We start from the raw sequence: 17277 nt of genomic DNA on the forward strand, positions 1-17277 counted from the left end.
TGTGAATATTTATTGCTATTGGTTTCAGGATGAATAAGTCTCTGCAAATTTAGATATATTCCCTTTAAGCTAGAACAGAGATGTTTTGCTAGATCAATAGTTTTTAGAATGTCTTAACAAGTTCTTGCATCATAATTTGCTAATTGGTCTATTAAAGGAACATATGTGGAATCCCCTGGTTGTGTTTCTTCATTAATAATGTTTTCTATCAAAGAAAAAAGATCTAAATTTCCAACATAATGAAATCATAAAAGAAGATGGGAGATATAGAACTTGAAAATTAAAAGAATATAAAAAAAAAAAAGCAACTAAGGCAAGTACATTTTGATGAGAATGAAAACTGTAAATTGTTACATTTGTGACCAAGATGAAAACTCTTCTCTTAGTTGTTTGGCAAGAAGTTTTTCTTTTCCCTTCTGAATCTCACAACAACAAAAACATAGATTTTGTCGTAAGTATTGTCTGCACAGCGGAAGTAGTTATGTCTCCATTTCTTTTTTAGTGCCAGGACAACCCAAACAATGGAGGACCCAACTGGAAATCCTGTCAAGGATCCAATGTATAGCCACAAGATATCATCATCATCTTCATCCATTTCAGCTTTATCATCATTTGGCCCTTCCTTGCTTGTTACGGCCTCTTTAGTGCAATTGTCACTTAGAGGAAACCCACAAAGATGATTTCCAATGTAAATGAAAGGGTCTCTGAATGTGTTGAATTGGTTGCCTGATGGTATCCTTCCTGACAAGTTGTTATGAGATACATTGAATAAACTCAAGAAGGTCAAGTTTGATAAAGTTGCAGGTATGTTCCCTAAGAACTTGTTTCTTGACAAGTCTAGTGATTCCAATTGCTGCATTCTACCCAACTTGTCTGGAATTTCACCTTCCAAAGTATTTCCACTGAGGTTTAAACTTTGTAAACCATACAGACTTGCTAGCTCTTCAGGGATGTTTTCTGACAAGTTATTGTTGGAGAGATCAATGTATTTTATATACGGAAGACGATTGCTTTTATACTCATCTTCTCTTTGATTGAGGTTCAATAGCATGCTTTGTGGACCTGCCAGGAATACTGGCAGCCAGTATGTGTTCTTCGGAGTCATTTGCATCGTGGTCAAGTTGCCCAGACTTTTTGGAATGGGGCCTGAGACATTGTTGTTTGACAAATCCAAGATTTGTAGATATTTGAGTTGAGATATTTCTTGTGGGATGTGATCAGTAAAAGAATTTGATTTTAAGATGAGAACACTTAAACTGGATAAGTTTTCTCCAACCCAATTTGGTATTCTTCCACTGAAATTATTGTGGCTGAGATCAAGACCGGGCAATTTACTGCAATTCTTGAGTGAAACTGGGAACTCACCAGACAGTTTGTTGTGGCTCAATTGCAGTGACTGTAGATAAGGAACATAGCATAATGAATTTGGTATTGTTCCAGATAGGTTGTTGTCTGCCACATTCAAATCAGTTAGTATAGATGAATTTAACCAGCAATCAGGGAGCTCACCAGACAATTGGTTTGTAGAGATATCCAGAAGTATGAGTCTTCTTATTTGACAAAATGAGCTAGGAATAGTGCCGTTCAATTTGTTCATGGAAAGCAAGATTTGTAAGTAAGATTGATGTGAATCATCTATGATATTGTGAGGGATAAATCCTGAAAATGAGTTATTGGAAAGGTTTATAGACATGACCCTCGAACCAGGAATTTTTGGTAGAGGACCATAAAATCGGTTTGAAGAGAGGTCAATCCACTCCAGGTTGATGAAATGTAAGGATTTGGGTATAATTCCCTGAATCTGATTATTGGAGACGTCTAAATGAACTATGTGGCGAGAAGTAAGATTCCAGAACCAGTCAGGCATGGTGTCTGAAATTCCGGTCTGAGACATGTCAAGTGCATGCAATTTGTGCTGTGTTTGAAGCCATGCTGGGAATTTCGGACCAACTGAGCAAGAGCTGATTCTCATTTCTTTGAGAAGAAAAGGAGGAGCCCAGTTAGAACTCACATTGAAAACTAGGGAATTATGAGAAATATCAAGTGTTTCTAATTTCTCAAGTTGAGTGAAGTGTGCTTCCGATATAGCTCCTCTCAGCTGATTATTAGCAAGATTCATATACTCTAGCTGTGCAAGTTTTGCTAGAGATAGAGGAACAGAGCCAGAGAGTGAGTTGTCAGATAGATCAAGAGACTTGAGATTCTTGATGTCCCAAATCCAACCAGCTATTATGTCTCCTTTGAGATTTACAGAAGCTAAGTGCAAATGAGCGAGACTATTCATAAGACAACCAGAAAAAACATGACCAAGTTCAATGAGTGTCATGTTGATATTCAACCCTGAAAGATCTAGAGTTTTCAAGCTGCAAAGACTGCCAATGCTTTCAGGTATGCTAATCTCATTAGTCTGCTTGATATTTTCTGCTGGTATTAAAATTTGCCTGAAAGGATGGTCATCAGGTGGAGAAAATAGGCTGTCAGGATAAAGTTCATTGTGACCAAGGTCCAAATATTGGAGGCTCTTGAGGTTGAACATCCATGAAATCCCGGAGAAATTGATGTTGTTGTAAGACAAATCAAGGAGAGAAAGCGATGAGAAGTTGAGTTGGGGAAAAGAAACGGGAATGCTTTTAAACTCACATCTGGTCAAGTGTATCTCCTTTATGGAAGGAAGCTTGTTGAGAGCTAGAAACAAAGTTCTGGATGAATTGCTGATAGTGTTATAACTCATATCAAAGTGTTGTAATGAAGTGAGATGAGAAAGCCATTGATAGTGATGCTCAATGTTATTGAAATGATTGTTGCTGAGGTATAGATATTGAAGGCTTTTTAGGTTGAACAGCAAGGAAGACACTGAAAAATTGATGTAGTTGTACGAGATATCAAGAATGAAGAGAGACGAGAAGTTGAGATGGGGAATGAAAAGAGAAACGCTTTCAAGTTCACATTCAGACAGACGTATCTCCTTTATGGAAGGAAGCTTGTTCAGGGCTAGAAACAAGCTACTTGATGAGTTACTGCCAAAGGTGACACCACTCACAACAAGGTGTTGCAATGAAGTAAGATGAGAAAGCCATTGATGAGTGGGATCATCAACATGAACTCCATAATTGTATGAGAGGTCAAGAGTGTGCAAACTGGAGAGATTTCCAAAACTAGCAGGAATGTGTCCAGCAAAGTAAGAACCGGAGAGGTTGAGGTATCTCAATTCTTTGAACTGGCTTAGGAATGATGGAATAGATTCTCCAAGGAAGAAGTTGCCACTCAAGTCAAGGTGTTTCAAGTGTTGAAGATGAAGCAAAGACAATGATATCTCACCTCTCAGATTGAAGTATTGCTGGTCAGATATCTGCCACCCAAGTTCAAGTCTGTCAATGTTGCCAGTTTGGTTGTCACAGTTGACTCCTTTCCATGAGCAGCAGTCTTGTCCTGCCCAAGAATAGAGATTGTTGTTTGGATCAATGATGTTCTTCTTGAAGTCAAGAAGCGCCATTCTCTCATTCTCTATGCAATTAGCAGGATGCTCTGTGATGAGAACAAGAGCTACTGCATTGCATAGAGGAAAATCATGAGTGCATTGAAAAGTAAGTAATAGTAGTAGTAGTTGCAGAAGATATAATAGTAAGGCAGGCATTGCTAGCTAGCTTGAGAAACACTTGTTGGGATTGAATGAGGAATTGATTCCTATAGCTTATATCTATATATAGAAGTTTAATTCATTGGAATTTTGTTCAAAGTCAATGGTCTTCTACATTGTATTTTGTTATCATGAAATGAAGTGGGTGATGTGCACTGAAAGACACAGGCCATGCAACTGCCCACCCGCTCAAGATAAATTTGGCTTGAATTGTGCCCTCGAACTCTGAATAATAAACCAGTTTAAAGTTTGAGCCAAAATGTTAAGATTCATATTTGGTGATTGAAGATTGGCATCCAGAGCTGATGTTTCCCCTGGTTTTTATTGGATGACTAGTATTTAGAGACATGAAATGGAGGTGCAATTCTTATTAGGTTTAGGGGGATTAGGTTGAGGATTGTGTATACAGGGTGAGTAAAATAGTCGCATATTAAATAAGTTAGGAAAATAATTATGTGATTATATGTATGATTTGAACTTGAACATACAAGGTATTTTCATAAGACGAAATAATGAGACTCAAACATTTCAAAATGGATAATTCTTCACATTGATTGGGTTATGTCATTACATAGTTGAGTTATAGGCGTTAAACTTGTTTGTATTAGAATAACTAATAGTCCCACAATCAGATAATTTTTATAACTATATATGTGAATTTAAAAGCTTAGATTTCTCATCGTATCAATTCAAGTTTTCATGTTGAATCAGACTTGGATAATATGTTTATTTCTTCTCTAAGAGAGTTGGTACTTCATTCTTGTCCCCTACTAGAGATTGATGTTTAATATAAATAAAAAGAAAAATATTAAAGGATTGTGGATTACTTGTTTGAATTTTTCATGTAAGGAGGCCTGCTAGAACGGAAAATGCAGGTTGATGACAGCAATGGGCACCAACACACTACTAATAATTTTCAAATGGTACAGCCTAATCTCTTTGATCTTATCACTGTGCAGGTGCTTGTGAGAATGAGAATTAATCTTACAGCCTTTCTCAACTTGGTTTTCTAATTACATCACTGGTGACATCTGTGCACCTTCTTGATGGTTGAATTATAATGACATGCACAGTAAGATCAAGATCATTGTATATACCTGAATTGATTACATAGTCAATCTTATAAGCTTGCAAATTATGTATAGACTTAGTCTTTCAGGATTGAATATCAGCAAGAGACTCATTGAGCTTTGAAGGTTTTTTTCTTAATTATTCTTTTTTTCTGGTTGCCCGAAAGAACAGTTTGACTCAGTTGCAGTTAAAGCTCTGATACACACAAAGGAGAGATATATACAGGCTGGGTTGTTGACAAGAAGAAGGGCTAGAACTTGAATTATTATGGCTTTTCTAACTGGGAAATGAACTAGAACTTGAAATGGAGAATTATATACATGTATTTATATATATATATAGGTGTTTGATGTAGTCAACTATGTGAGGATGAAGAGCAAGATCATGTCAAACTACTTGAGTTGACTTGTCTGTCATCTTGTGTGTAATTTTCTATTAAAAGCATAACTTGGTGTTGTATAATAGCTGCTGTAGTTTTCATTTTTATCAGAACTTTTCTTGTTGATTTGCAGAGTAGCAAGAGGCTCTGAGACCTGACAATCCAATCCTTCTTGATTGTCGGTTTGAGATTTTGATGGGAAAATATGGATGGACTCCAAATGTTTCAACTTTGTAGATCTTTTGGAGAGGTAATAACTTTCCTGAGTATGGGTATTAATTAACAAGCAACTGATCTAACTTGAGATTTTATGGCACAAATGAAATACCGATTCTGTCCAAAGGCCGAGTTACCCGCCCAAGTCCGAAAGTCCGCCCGAAAATTGAGAGGGCTTGAACAAATATACAAGGCCTGATGACCGGGTCTTGGACAAAATATGAAGCTCATTTTAAAAACGGGCGGGGTTTGGGTTTTAATGTTAAAGCCGAGGCCGGTCACTGAATAATATATATATATATAATTCAGATATTAATAAAATAAAATATTTATATATTGTATGTGTGTATATTTAAGGCATACACCATTATTTTGAATTGATTAATTGTGAATAGATGGTCTATTCGACCTTATTATTGATTATTGTTGATTGTTATGGGTTATAATGGTTTGAATTTTAAGATGTTGTGATTGAATAAACATGTGTATTTGGTAATTTATTTTTAATGTGTTTTATAGAATAATATTTGTTATTGTTCACAATTTTTTTATAACTTATTTATTATTTGATGAAAAAAACTTATTTTGGCTGACTTGGGTGACTCTTGGTTAAAGGTCATAAAATCCAGGTGTGTTCTGGCAAAAGTTAAGTCCCGTATTATTGGACCGGGCCAGGTTTGGACAATCTTGAATTTTATTAATTATAAACTCGCCTCAGCCCTGTCCATGGACAAGTCTAATTCTGCTTTATCACTGTTTTGTTGTTTTTGCTTTAGTTTTACGTTTTTTTTTTATAATGCATTGCGATTGATTCAAATAAAAAAAATAACGATTTTGGGAAAACACAATTCTATTTGAATGGTTTGTTTGTATGATTACTAGAAATTATATGCTTTTGTGTGTGAGGAGCCATGGATGGATGAAGACTAGAATAATTTCTTAAAATAATTAAATTATATTATAGCAGTACTTATATAATCTTGTTGTATGTACATCTTGATTATATAGACTTATTAATTTATTTTTAATTTATTTTTTTAGGAAAATATAGACTTATTTATTAATATATATATATATATATATATATATAAACTACGGAAGTTTGTAGAACGATATATAAAAAAATAAGAAAAAATAAAGAAGAGAGAGACAAATAAAAATGGCGAAGGAAAGAGGAATAAACATGTGCATAAATAGTACCAGAATCACTAATTTAAAGCACTGATCATGACACTCTTTTGAATCATTGTTCATGTTTACTATTGAAATTATTGTTTATTAGAATAGATGATTTGTAGTCATTGGGTTTTAATCCAACGGCTCAGCTACAGACATCCGTAAATTTTTTATTAACGAACATCAATAAATGACTAACCCTATATATATATATATATATATATATATATATATATATATATATATATATATATATATTTTTTTGTAACCTTGTATTTGGATGAAAGGGAATGATTCTCAACATGAAATGGGAATTACATCCCTTTTTGGTGCATTACAACAGTGAACAGTTTTAAAAAAAAGGAAAAGGGGGGATAGGATTCGCATTTTCCAGGGGAAATTACCTATATTAAATAATTAACTATAATAAAAAATATTAGTTTAAAATATTTAATTATAATAATTAAAATGAATAATAAATAATTAAAAAAATTATAAATAAAAATTAGTCAACATAACATAGTATTTTTATATGTAAATTTTAGTTTATTTATTTTAAAGACATAAAAATAACTTTGCCATATTTTTTCCATTTTTATTTTCTATTTTTTTACTAATTTTATTTTCATTCTTTAAGGAGACAAACCTATGGGTTAATCAAGAGATATGCGGAAGTTAATGCTTCACGAGCTCTCACATTGGATTTTTGTAATATACATGGTGGGATTCAAACTCCTTCAAAATACATTTTTTTAACATTAGATTCAAACTCCCACCACTTTTTTCTTTTAAGGGGCTTGGGTGTTAGCCTGCTAATCAAGATAAGGAGGTGCTCACCTCTATCTTAGAAAAACCATTCTTACTTTTCTATCCTTATTTCTATCCTTTTTTTTTTTTCAAGTTAAACCCTCAACTTGTTTTAACCACTAGGTGCCAGTGGGTAACCCTTCCCCTTTCTCTCTCTTGGTTTTTATTTTTATTTTTTAAAAATGTTAATTTTTTTACAAACTAATACCTATACTCTATAAAAAATAATGTCTTTTTTTAATATATACAAAAATTTACCTCCAGCCGGTGAGACTTTTATGCGTTGACCATTATCTTTTACCTTATGTTTTTTTCTGTGTTGTTCTCTTTTTAAGTTCTAGTGGATGTTTGCTTGAATGAATGTGGTTTATCCATCTTTATAAAAAAAAAAAATTACTATTTGCTTCGTTCATAACTTGATATTTTATAAATTAGTTTGTATAGTCTTAAAAAAAATTATTTTCTTCAAACATCTATTATTTAACTTTAAATTTTTTTGACAAATTAGTTTATACAATATAAATCCCTGTCTCTCCCATCCGTTATCTATCCTTACTTTCTCTTTCATTTTCTAATCTAAACATTATGTTAGTCAACAATTCATGTCAGTCGATCAATATGATTTTTTTTTTAATTATTATTTTTTAAGTTAAACCTTAAACCTATTTTTAGTTTGTAGAATCAACAACTTTTTCATACATGTATAAAAATAAAAATTGTATGATACTATTCTTTTCAATTTAATTATAGTGATTTATCTATTTTTTTCAAAAATAAATAAATAAATAAAATGTGAGATAAGCAATTCATCCCGCCTCAAGAGTCCGTTTCATAGATGCACTATTCTCTTTTATTTCCTTTTTTTACTATTCATTGTCTGAATAGAAAGGTTATTTTGGTAGTTTTAACCTCAAGTAGGGGTTAACTTTGGTCTCTCTATTTTTCAAATTTTCAATTTTTTGAATTTTGATTTCGAGTTGCAAAAATGGTCTCTTTTTCCCTCTGGTTCTCTCGTCTTCTTGTTTTTGCTCTGGGATGCGATAATGGGGGTGAAAAATCTCTGGGATATCTTGGAATCTTGCAAGAAAACCCTACCACTCCACCATCTCCAGTGAGTTCCCTTCCTCTTTCTTCTCCTTTCATGCCTATCAATCTATCCTTTTTAGGGGTTTTCGCCATTTTCCCTTATTTTCTTGTTGATTCACAGGAACAAGAGACTTTGCGTCGATCTTTCTTGCTGGTTGATCCAGTTCCAGAACGCCAACAAGTCGCCGGCTTGCATCAAGGGACAAGCTCTACTTGAGGAGTTTGTTCCACCGGCTTCGAGCACTCATCGCTTTGAATTGCAGCCTCATCTTTGTCACTGGTAATCCTATCATTCAAGATTGTTTTTTGTTCCCTCTAACTTGAAACAATTTTGGATTTGAGTGCAAATCGTTGAAAAAAAAATGGAATTTTGGGTTTAGATGGAGCGATTCCTTCGATTAAGTTGTCGACATATAGAAGAAGGTTGGGCGCCGGTGCTGAGGTTAGCCCTTTGTTTATTTGACTCTAAAGTTGTGGTCTTTGGGGGCCGGAGCGATTCCCTGAAGTTGGTTTTCTTGATTGCTCCAGTCTACCCGTGAGGAGGCTAACCCTCTGACCGTGGCGTCACTCCGGCGGAATGCGAGCTCCGAGTTCTCTTGTATGATAAAAGAAGCCAAAGTTCTTGGGCTTGCACTTGGAATCCCTTGCTTGGATGGGTAATACTTGTTAAAATGAAAATTTTAAACAATGGTAGGGGTTGGTTGGTATACCTTTTACGGTGGACAAATTTTTAGAATGCTTGCAGAAAATTTAGTCCCGTCATTTGAAAAAAAATCAACTTCTTATGTAATGCAAGTTTTACTTTAACAGGCTTGAGGAAGCTGAGGCCCAGTGTGCTTTGCTGAATGCTGAGTCACTCTGTGTGAGTTGTGTGAATTATTTAGCTTGTGTTTAGCAGCATGCTTGTGTGTGTGAATATTTAGATTTAGTGCTATTGTTTTCAGGATGGATGCTTCTCTTCAGATTCAGATATCTTTCTTTTTGGAGCTCGAACAGTGTACAGAGACGTTGTCTTGGGTCAGTAGATTTTAGAATTTTGTGACAACTGCATGGATCATAATTTGCTTGATTTCCCCCACTGTAACTAGTCTTGTGACTCTTTATGAAAGTCTGCATCAAATCTTACTATTTTGACTTGCCTATAATTTCTGCATTGGTAAGAGTTGAATCTGTTGTATTAGGTGATGGTGGGCATGTAAGTTGCTATGAGATGGTTGATATAGAAAGCAAACTTGGCTTGGGTAGGAATTCATTGGTAAGTTTGTTCATCATTCTGTGGTCATTTAGAATTTTCGCTAAACTAATTTGTGTACTGGCTGCCCTTTTTGTTTGACAAATTAATTTTTTTAATCAAAGACAATCTAGTCACAACCGAATGGACTATCATTCTTCCAAGTTGACTCTGAAGCTTTTCAATGCGTGTGCCACTTTCTATTTTTCCTTGTTGACTATTTCCCCATGATGGAACCTGTTGGCCAAATATCCTGATCATTATTATGATTTGGTTGTTTGTTTCTGCTCTGTAATTTTAAGTTTCTCAAAACAAGTATCCAATTAGCTTTTTAAATATGAGGTATCTGATTGATATAAATACTTTGGAATCATTATCTCTTTCTTATTTCTTTTGACAGTATGTTCTGAAGATGTAAATTTTCCTTGTAAATGAGAAACACCACCAATAAATGGTACTCTGCACCAAAATTATCTGCATCTGTATTTTCTTTTTCACACTTTTTTCTCTGTTAATTATCTCAATTTATATCTTGTTTCACTCTATTTTCTCAAACTGGGTGTTGTGGCTCTTTGTTCAGATCACACTTGCACTACTTCTTGGTGGTGATTATTCTCAAAGAGTTCATGGCTTTGGTCCAGTAAGTGGCCTTGATTGCTTTTATGTTTGACATCATTAATGGTTTGATATCAATTTATCTAAAGGTTCTCATTATGTGATTTTATGAGCTGGATTCTTACAAATTGTTCCTGCAGGAGAAAGCCCTCCAGGTTGTTAAGTCCATGGGGGATGACAATGTCCTCCAACAAATCATATCTGAGGGATTAATGGGTCTTAAGAAAAGGACAGGGACAAAGAAAATGGATAAACATATCAACCGTGATAAAAATAAAGAGAATGACCAGTCCCAAATGAGAAATATTAATAGTGAGTCAAAGTCTTACTGTCAACCTATATTTTCTTCCATAAAGTCTCTTGAAATTAGAAATGTCAATTTTCAAATTAGTCATAGGCAATTCTGCCATTTTTATTTTATTTTTTTGTTATTCACATATCACCAGAAATATCATATTATGTGAAATGGTATAAAGTTTATTATCAAATCAGGATTGCAAAAGATAATACAAATGATTCCATCCTTTGACCACTAATTTTCATGTAGACCTTTCTTCTTTTTCTTGTGTGTGTTATCACAGTGAATTCAAAGAATCAAGGCTTAGATGATCAGTTTTGTCAAGTTATTAAAGCATATCTGAAACCAAAATGTCATTCAGCTGACTCAGAGGCTGTGCTCAGGTAAAGATTGCCTAACTTATTGATTATGATTTACTCTGTCTGATATTAATGACAAAGATCTGTTATTTGAAATATCTATATGATGTGACGGTAGCAACTCAAGCTTTGGAGGATCACATTTCTGGTTCTTTTAGAGTGTCCAGTTCACAATGGAATAGGCATATGATTTCTATTCACTGAAAGAAGCTCTACTTAGTTGTAAACAATGAATGATAAAACAAATTGGTTCTTGAATACTCATTGATATTTGTTAATTTAGTTCCTTACCTTGCAGAGTTTGCAGTGAGTGGCCATTTCAGCTAACCCAAATTCAACATATATGTGAGCAGTATTTTGGTTGGAACCCTGAGAAGACGGGTAAACCCTATGCTCAAGTTTTTCTTTAGGTTGTCATTGAGGGTTGTGAATTCTAATTGAAGCCCCAACATTTTCAGTCTATGAGCATGTTATCTGTTTTGTGCTTCACACTGGCAGATGAATACATCCTTTCCAAGATTGCTGAGAGAGATCTTAGGAGATTTGCTAACCTACGGCTTGTTTCATCTGAGCTAGGAGCAAGAATTCCATTTGATAAGGTTCTACATTGCACAGCAATGTTATATTCAGTGTCTGATTACTAACGGATGCAATTTATGACATGTAAGACTCCTTGTTTCTTTCAGCTGCCAGTTATCTGCCCTGTTTCTACCATTGTTAAGCAAAGAAAACTACATGGTAATGTATGTTTTGAGGTTTCGTGGCAAAATATGGGTGGAATTCAGATGTCTATCGTCCCTGCAGATCTTTTGGAGAGGTAGTAGTTTTTCTGAATATGGTATTAATTACCAAGCATGCTAATACCAAGATGACTTCCTTTTTCTTGAGATTTTGAGATAATTTGAATATTGAGTTTCGAGAAGCACAAGTCTATTGAAATACCAATATTGGTTCTTTTGTATAATTACGAGAAATTATCTTTGTGATACCCAATAATTTAGTGATAACTATTCTAGGGTATGATCTATGAGTTGGTTTGAGGACGAAGTAAGCAGAAACTGATAGGCCTCAGATATAGTCCCAATTTTGAGTAGATTTAAGATTCTGCACGGAGGATGACTATAAAGTTCCCAAATCAAATAAGAGGAAAAAGGAACCCATGCTTATATATTTGAATAGGTGTAAATTTTTATACGACAAAACTGCGAGACTTAATATGAGACAAACAGAAAATGAACAATTCCTCACTTGGATTGGACTATGTCATTGCAATAAATCTTTCCAACTCATCCAATCTTATGTGTTATACAAGCCTTGTTATCTGTAAGAAATCATGTGATGATTCTGATGCCAATTTTGGATTTTTTTTTTTCCTTTTAGTGTCTTTTATTTTTTATTTTTTGGCTCATCAGTTATATCTTCCCTTTGTTCCTGCAGTGCCTGCCCAGAAATGATATCTGAGTTCATGGCAAGGAAGGATGAAGAAAAGAAATGTCGAAACAGAAGATTAAATACAAGGAAATCAAGTAAAGCATCTATTAATGAAGTTGAAGCCCGGCTCCAAAGCCTAATGCTCAGCATTGATTCAGAGAGCAACTCAGTCCCCAGTTCAAGCTCAAATTTCCATCATTCAGCTACAAATACCACAACACCCGATATCATCGATCTATCCAGTCCTTCACCGCCTCATCGCCCATCTAAAGTTGCCGAACCTGTGGATGTCATTGAAATTTATGATTCAGAAGCTGAGATGTCAACTGAACATCAGCGGAAGGCGAGAAATCTGAAGTTGTTTTTAGACAATATCAGGAATGAACTTCATTAGTTGTATTTTTTTTGCATGATTCCTGAGCTGTTAATCAAGGTTGCATTTGTTCAAGTTTTGTAGGAGGATGTCAGTTTTTTAATTAATCAAATATATTGTACTCCTTCCTTTCTCTTACAAACCATTTCTTTGTTTTGGTGGCCTGTTTGGTCCTCTCAGCAAATTTAGTGGTTTAATGTTTTGGTGAACCTAACCAATTGGACCATGATGCACTAAAAACATGTAAATCAGCAAAAAGCTAAAAAGCATGAAAAACTTAATACAAAAGTTATATGATACTGTCTGTGTAAGTCTCATTTAAATTTAATCAAGCTTGTGTATAGTTTATAAAAGTATTGAAGCTGAAAGTGCATAGTGCTGTTTCAACCATATCTTTCCGCACTTCAACTCCATCTCAATGATGTGGCACAAAATCTTGCCTTTAAATATTAAAATCTTATTTTCTTTACCTGACATGAACAATAATATAAAGTTGAGGGCCTGTCACACCTAGAAACTTTTTGAAAAAAAAAATAAAGTACCTCTTTCCTTATTTTAATAAATGTGATTTATCTTTTGTTACAAAAATAAAATAAAATACATCAAGTTGTTTAGCAAACCGTGACAACTGAAAATTTTATAAAAATTATCAATTTTTATAAAAGGACAGCCTTAAAGTGGTTCGCAAGGGGTTAATTATTTGCCAAATAACTCATAGTTCAGTGACGCAATTCACTTACTTAAGATCAAATCATTAAAATAAAAAATATTTATTAATTTGAATTCAAATTTTCTCACCACCAAAATAGTGATAATGGGTCTCTAATATTAATTTACAACTGTAACTCAAGCCTCTCATTCCCATGTAAAGGTGTAAGGTTGAATGTTTTTCTCCTTTTTTATTCTGTGCACGGACTTAATTTTATAGTTTGCTCACTTAATTTAAGAAAAAGGGTCCGATAATTCCCAAAACTTTTTTGTTATTATTCAATGAATGTTAGTTTATTCATTTTAAAAAAAAAAGAAAAATCTAACAAACCTATCTTAGCATTGAGGAGCGACCCAGGATAATCAGATGTATAGTGGATAATAAAATATACGAAATTAAAATTTTTTTTTAAAAAAATATATATATTAATAAATTATTTATTTAAATAAATAAAACTTATAAATAAAAAGATTTAAGTGTTTTCCGTACAATTTGACTTATTAGATTTCCCACCCAAACACTTTGAATTATCGACAAACTGAAAATAAATTTTGACCATAATTCAAAATTCACGAATCACGACTTCAATGAGTGAGCTTTGAACGATGCCACGTCAGCAACAAAAACCAGTGTTTCCTGTTTGGGATTGCACACATGATCTAGAAAAGTTTCTATAAATAACTCATCCAATGACACAATGACACCACTCCTTCTCTCTGCTTCCTCAAAGACCAAACCCTCAAACTTCGCTCCAGAGCGAGAGACAGGATCGATGGCGGTGGCGGAGGCTTGGGCGACGCTGAAGCACGCCATCGAGGCATACACGGGGCTATCGGCGGCTACGTTCTTCACGGTGTTGGCTTTGGCCGTCGCCATCTACTACGCCGTCTCTGGGTTCTTTGGGGAGCCGGCCGTTGTGTCGGATAAACGGGAGGTTGAGGCTGAGGAGTTGGAGCCGCTTCCTCCGCCTGTGCAGATTGGAGAGGTCACTGAGGAGGAACTTAGGGCTTATGATGGGTCTGATCCTAAGAAGCCGCTTCTCATGGCTATCAAGGGTCAGATCTATGATGTCTCTCAGAGCAGGTGATAATCTCTCTACCCTTTTGTTCCTTTTATAAAGTAGATAAACCACTTTTGTTTCTCGATCATTTGTTCAGCTTGGTTTTTTTTTAGTTTGGTGTTATTTTGTCAGGTATATAGTTGTTGATATTAGTGATGAAGGGTGTTCTGTGTTTCTGTGTGTTTTATTTTTCTTAAATTTTGTAATTTTTGGTGGGTTTGAGAGAAGAAGTCGTGACTTTGAACCTGGATTTTGAAATTCTCGGTTGTTTCGGGGGTATGGTATTGTGATTTTTCTTCGATTGATCGGAAATTTTTTGTTTTCTTATTTGTTTGTTGTTAGTATGAAATGCTTTATGTGATTGTATGTTTTTGGTATTCCATCAACAAAAAATTGAATTTTTATGGTTCTTATAAGCTTGATGAGCTGGGTTTGTTTTTTGCCTTGGCGTCCCTTGTGTTTGACTTCTTTTGCGGCCTAAGCTATTTTTTTGTTATTAGGACGTAGCAGTCATTATCCTTATAGTCCTTATGAGCTAGATAAGGTGGCTTTTGTGTTTCTTGTTTCACGGCCCTCGCTAGCTTTCTCTTTTGAGATAGTTTCTTCCTTTGCTTATCATTGAAATTTTTGATTTAGTTAAAATTTAGAGGAAAGAAGAAAAAACTTGATCTTGATCGATTCAATTGACCCCTTTCTTTGCTAAAAATGAGCTCCTTTTTTTAATCCTCATTTTGGGGAATGATTTTGTAAACATATCCTTTGGGAAAGAAGAAAAAACTTGATCTTGATCGATTCATCAGCATGTGGAATGATTCTTGACTTTTAATCATGTAAGTTCCACGTCTTTTGAGGAAAAAGCCCTGCCTGAAAAAGATATGTAGACTGAATTTTATAAAAATTAGCATATAAAAAATACTAGATGCAAGAATTTATCTTTTTAATAGTTGTACATGTTCGTTTTAGATGCATATTTTTTACTCTGCAGAAACTATGGCAGTTGTTAAATTGAAATTTTAAGAAAATTCCTTTTCATGCTATATCCATTCCAATGAAATTATATTCTCACACCTTGACGAATACAAATTGATGTGTGAGATTTCTTCCTTTTTCTTATTTGTTATTTATTATCATTAGAAGATGATTATATTTTGTGGATTTGAATGAAAATGTAATTAAAGCTGTACAGGAAACACTAAACCGAATTTCTTTATTATGCTTCATTAGTTTTTCATTCAAACCCACAAAATATATTCTTCTTTGTTTGGGTTGATATAGGCATTTGAGCTCTTATGCCCTTGAAGCTCGCCAAATTTCTAGTGTGAAACATGACCATTTTGATCATCCTGGCTGCATGTGTTCTGATATTGGACAAAGCTTGATCGCATGAAATTATGCATAAACTGCTGGTTCAAACCTTAGAATTGGCAGTCTTGTACAAAGTTCCAACCTGTTACCAACTATTTTGCAGGATGCACTCACAAGTATTTATTTGTAATCATGCTACCTCTTTTTTAATAAGCAACCTAATCAATCTGGGAATCTTGTTACATATCTACTCTAAAATGCTTGATCTGTAATTTGCAGAATGTTCTATGGACCAGGAGGGCCGTATGCCTTATTTGCTGGTAAAGATGCTAGTAGAGCACTAGCAAAGATGTCATTTGAGGAGAAGGACTTAACTGGGGACATCTCTGGCCTTGGGCCCTTTGAACTTGATGCCCTGCAGGACTGGGAGTACAAATTCATGAGCAAATATGTCAAGGTGGGAACAATCAAGAAACCGGACTTTGAGAAGGATGTGCCTACTGTAGATGCCTCTGAAGCTACTGCTCAAACTGCTGAAGGAAGCTCCTTAAATACCACTGTCACGGCGGATGATCTTGAGGAAAGGAAGGAAGTCGTTGCTGGTGAAGAGGCGAAAGAGTAGGGTTGGGAGCAGGTCCACCTCATTCAGGTGAGAATCAACTAGCAGAAGGTGTTTAAATCTTATGAATCAGCCCCTTAACGCTTGTTTATGTCTGTTAATTTAAATGTTAGTGATAAAGTCATGGCTCTTGTTCTCCTTTATACTGCTATGTTTTTGTATTGCTGATTCAGGCAAAGAACACTTTATTAATATGAAATCCATATGAAATCCATAAGATATGTAACCAATGTTGGGAACATGCCTATGAATAAATTCGGCAGAATATTCAGGCAGGAAAACCAGCCTATTCTTTGTTTTCAATTTATCTTCATTTATAGGGTTTGCACTATGATGTACTCTGGGTCTGTGATGTTTCTAATTAAATCTCTGATTATAATTCTTTCAGAAAGTTCATTACCTGTTTATGACTTCAATGAGAGAAAGCTTCGTGAAATATGTGTAAATTTCCTTGCATCCGTACCGTGATAAATGAAAGCAAAGGACCTTCATCCTCTCTGTTCTTCTGTGTGGGGCTTGCATCTGAAAAGCAGCCCAACATACAATGATACCACTCTTTATGGGGTGTTAAAATTTTACACTTTGGGTCCGCGATAGTCTTCACTATTCCAAAAAAATAATAAAAAAAGAATGTTAGAATGGTTGATTGCTACTTGGTAGACTTCCATTATTCATTGATTGGGTGATAATTTAAGCTTAATAATATCTTGAAATTCTTCAATTCAGCAGAAAGGAAGGATGATATTTTGGTGTCTAATGGCTTTGCATCTCAGTAGTTGTACAATAATTGCTAGTGTCTTTATACATTACAGTGAAGCACACCAAAATTTGGTTATACTTAAAAGCTTTTCTATGACTCTGGCTCAGAAACATACAATAAACAATACTGTTCATTCATGCTTTGA

General features: G+C 34.5%; 3 protein-coding genes across 3 annotated transcripts; 2 read left to right on the forward strand and 1 right to left on the reverse strand.

The window, feature by feature from the left end:
- Positions 1-350: 350 nt before the first annotated feature.
- On the reverse strand, positions 351-3634 carry LOC120271765 (receptor-like protein EIX2). The gene is made up of 2 exons (XM_039278441.1): positions 515-3634; positions 351-416 (listed from the first exon to the last, which is right to left on the reverse strand). The coding sequence occupies exons 1-2, from the start codon at positions 3632-3634 to the stop codon at positions 351-353; spliced, it is 3186 nt and encodes a 1061-aa protein (XP_039134375.1).
- A 4640-nt stretch (positions 3635-8274) lies between these two features.
- On the forward strand, positions 8275-12888 carry LOC120271915 (single-strand DNA endonuclease 1). The gene is given in 15 exon segments (XM_039278601.1): positions 8275-8397; positions 8494-8568; positions 8570-8652; positions 8753-8814; positions 8901-9028; positions 9183-9234; positions 9317-9389; positions 9554-9627; positions 10184-10243; positions 10359-10530; positions 10800-10899; positions 11174-11256; positions 11374-11474; positions 11562-11692; positions 12313-12888. Coding segments are annotated over 15 exon segments (1650 nt in total). The 5' UTR covers positions 8275-8329; the 3' UTR covers positions 12701-12888.
- A 1209-nt stretch (positions 12889-14097) lies between these two features.
- On the forward strand, positions 14098-16653 carry LOC120272359 (membrane steroid-binding protein 1). The gene is made up of 2 exons (XM_039279176.1): positions 14098-14471; positions 16033-16653. The coding sequence occupies exons 1-2, from the start codon at positions 14161-14163 to the stop codon at positions 16373-16375; spliced, it is 654 nt and encodes a 217-aa protein (XP_039135110.1). The 5' UTR covers positions 14098-14160; the 3' UTR covers positions 16376-16653.
- The last annotated feature ends 624 nt before the right edge of the window (positions 16654-17277 follow it).

This window comes from Dioscorea cayenensis, chromosome 11 (genome assembly GCF_009730915.1).
Source record: "Dioscorea cayenensis subsp. rotundata cultivar TDr96_F1 chromosome 11, TDr96_F1_v2_PseudoChromosome.rev07_lg8_w22 25.fasta, whole genome shotgun sequence".
Lineage (NCBI taxonomy): Eukaryota > Viridiplantae > Streptophyta > Magnoliopsida > Dioscoreales > Dioscoreaceae > Dioscorea > Dioscorea cayenensis.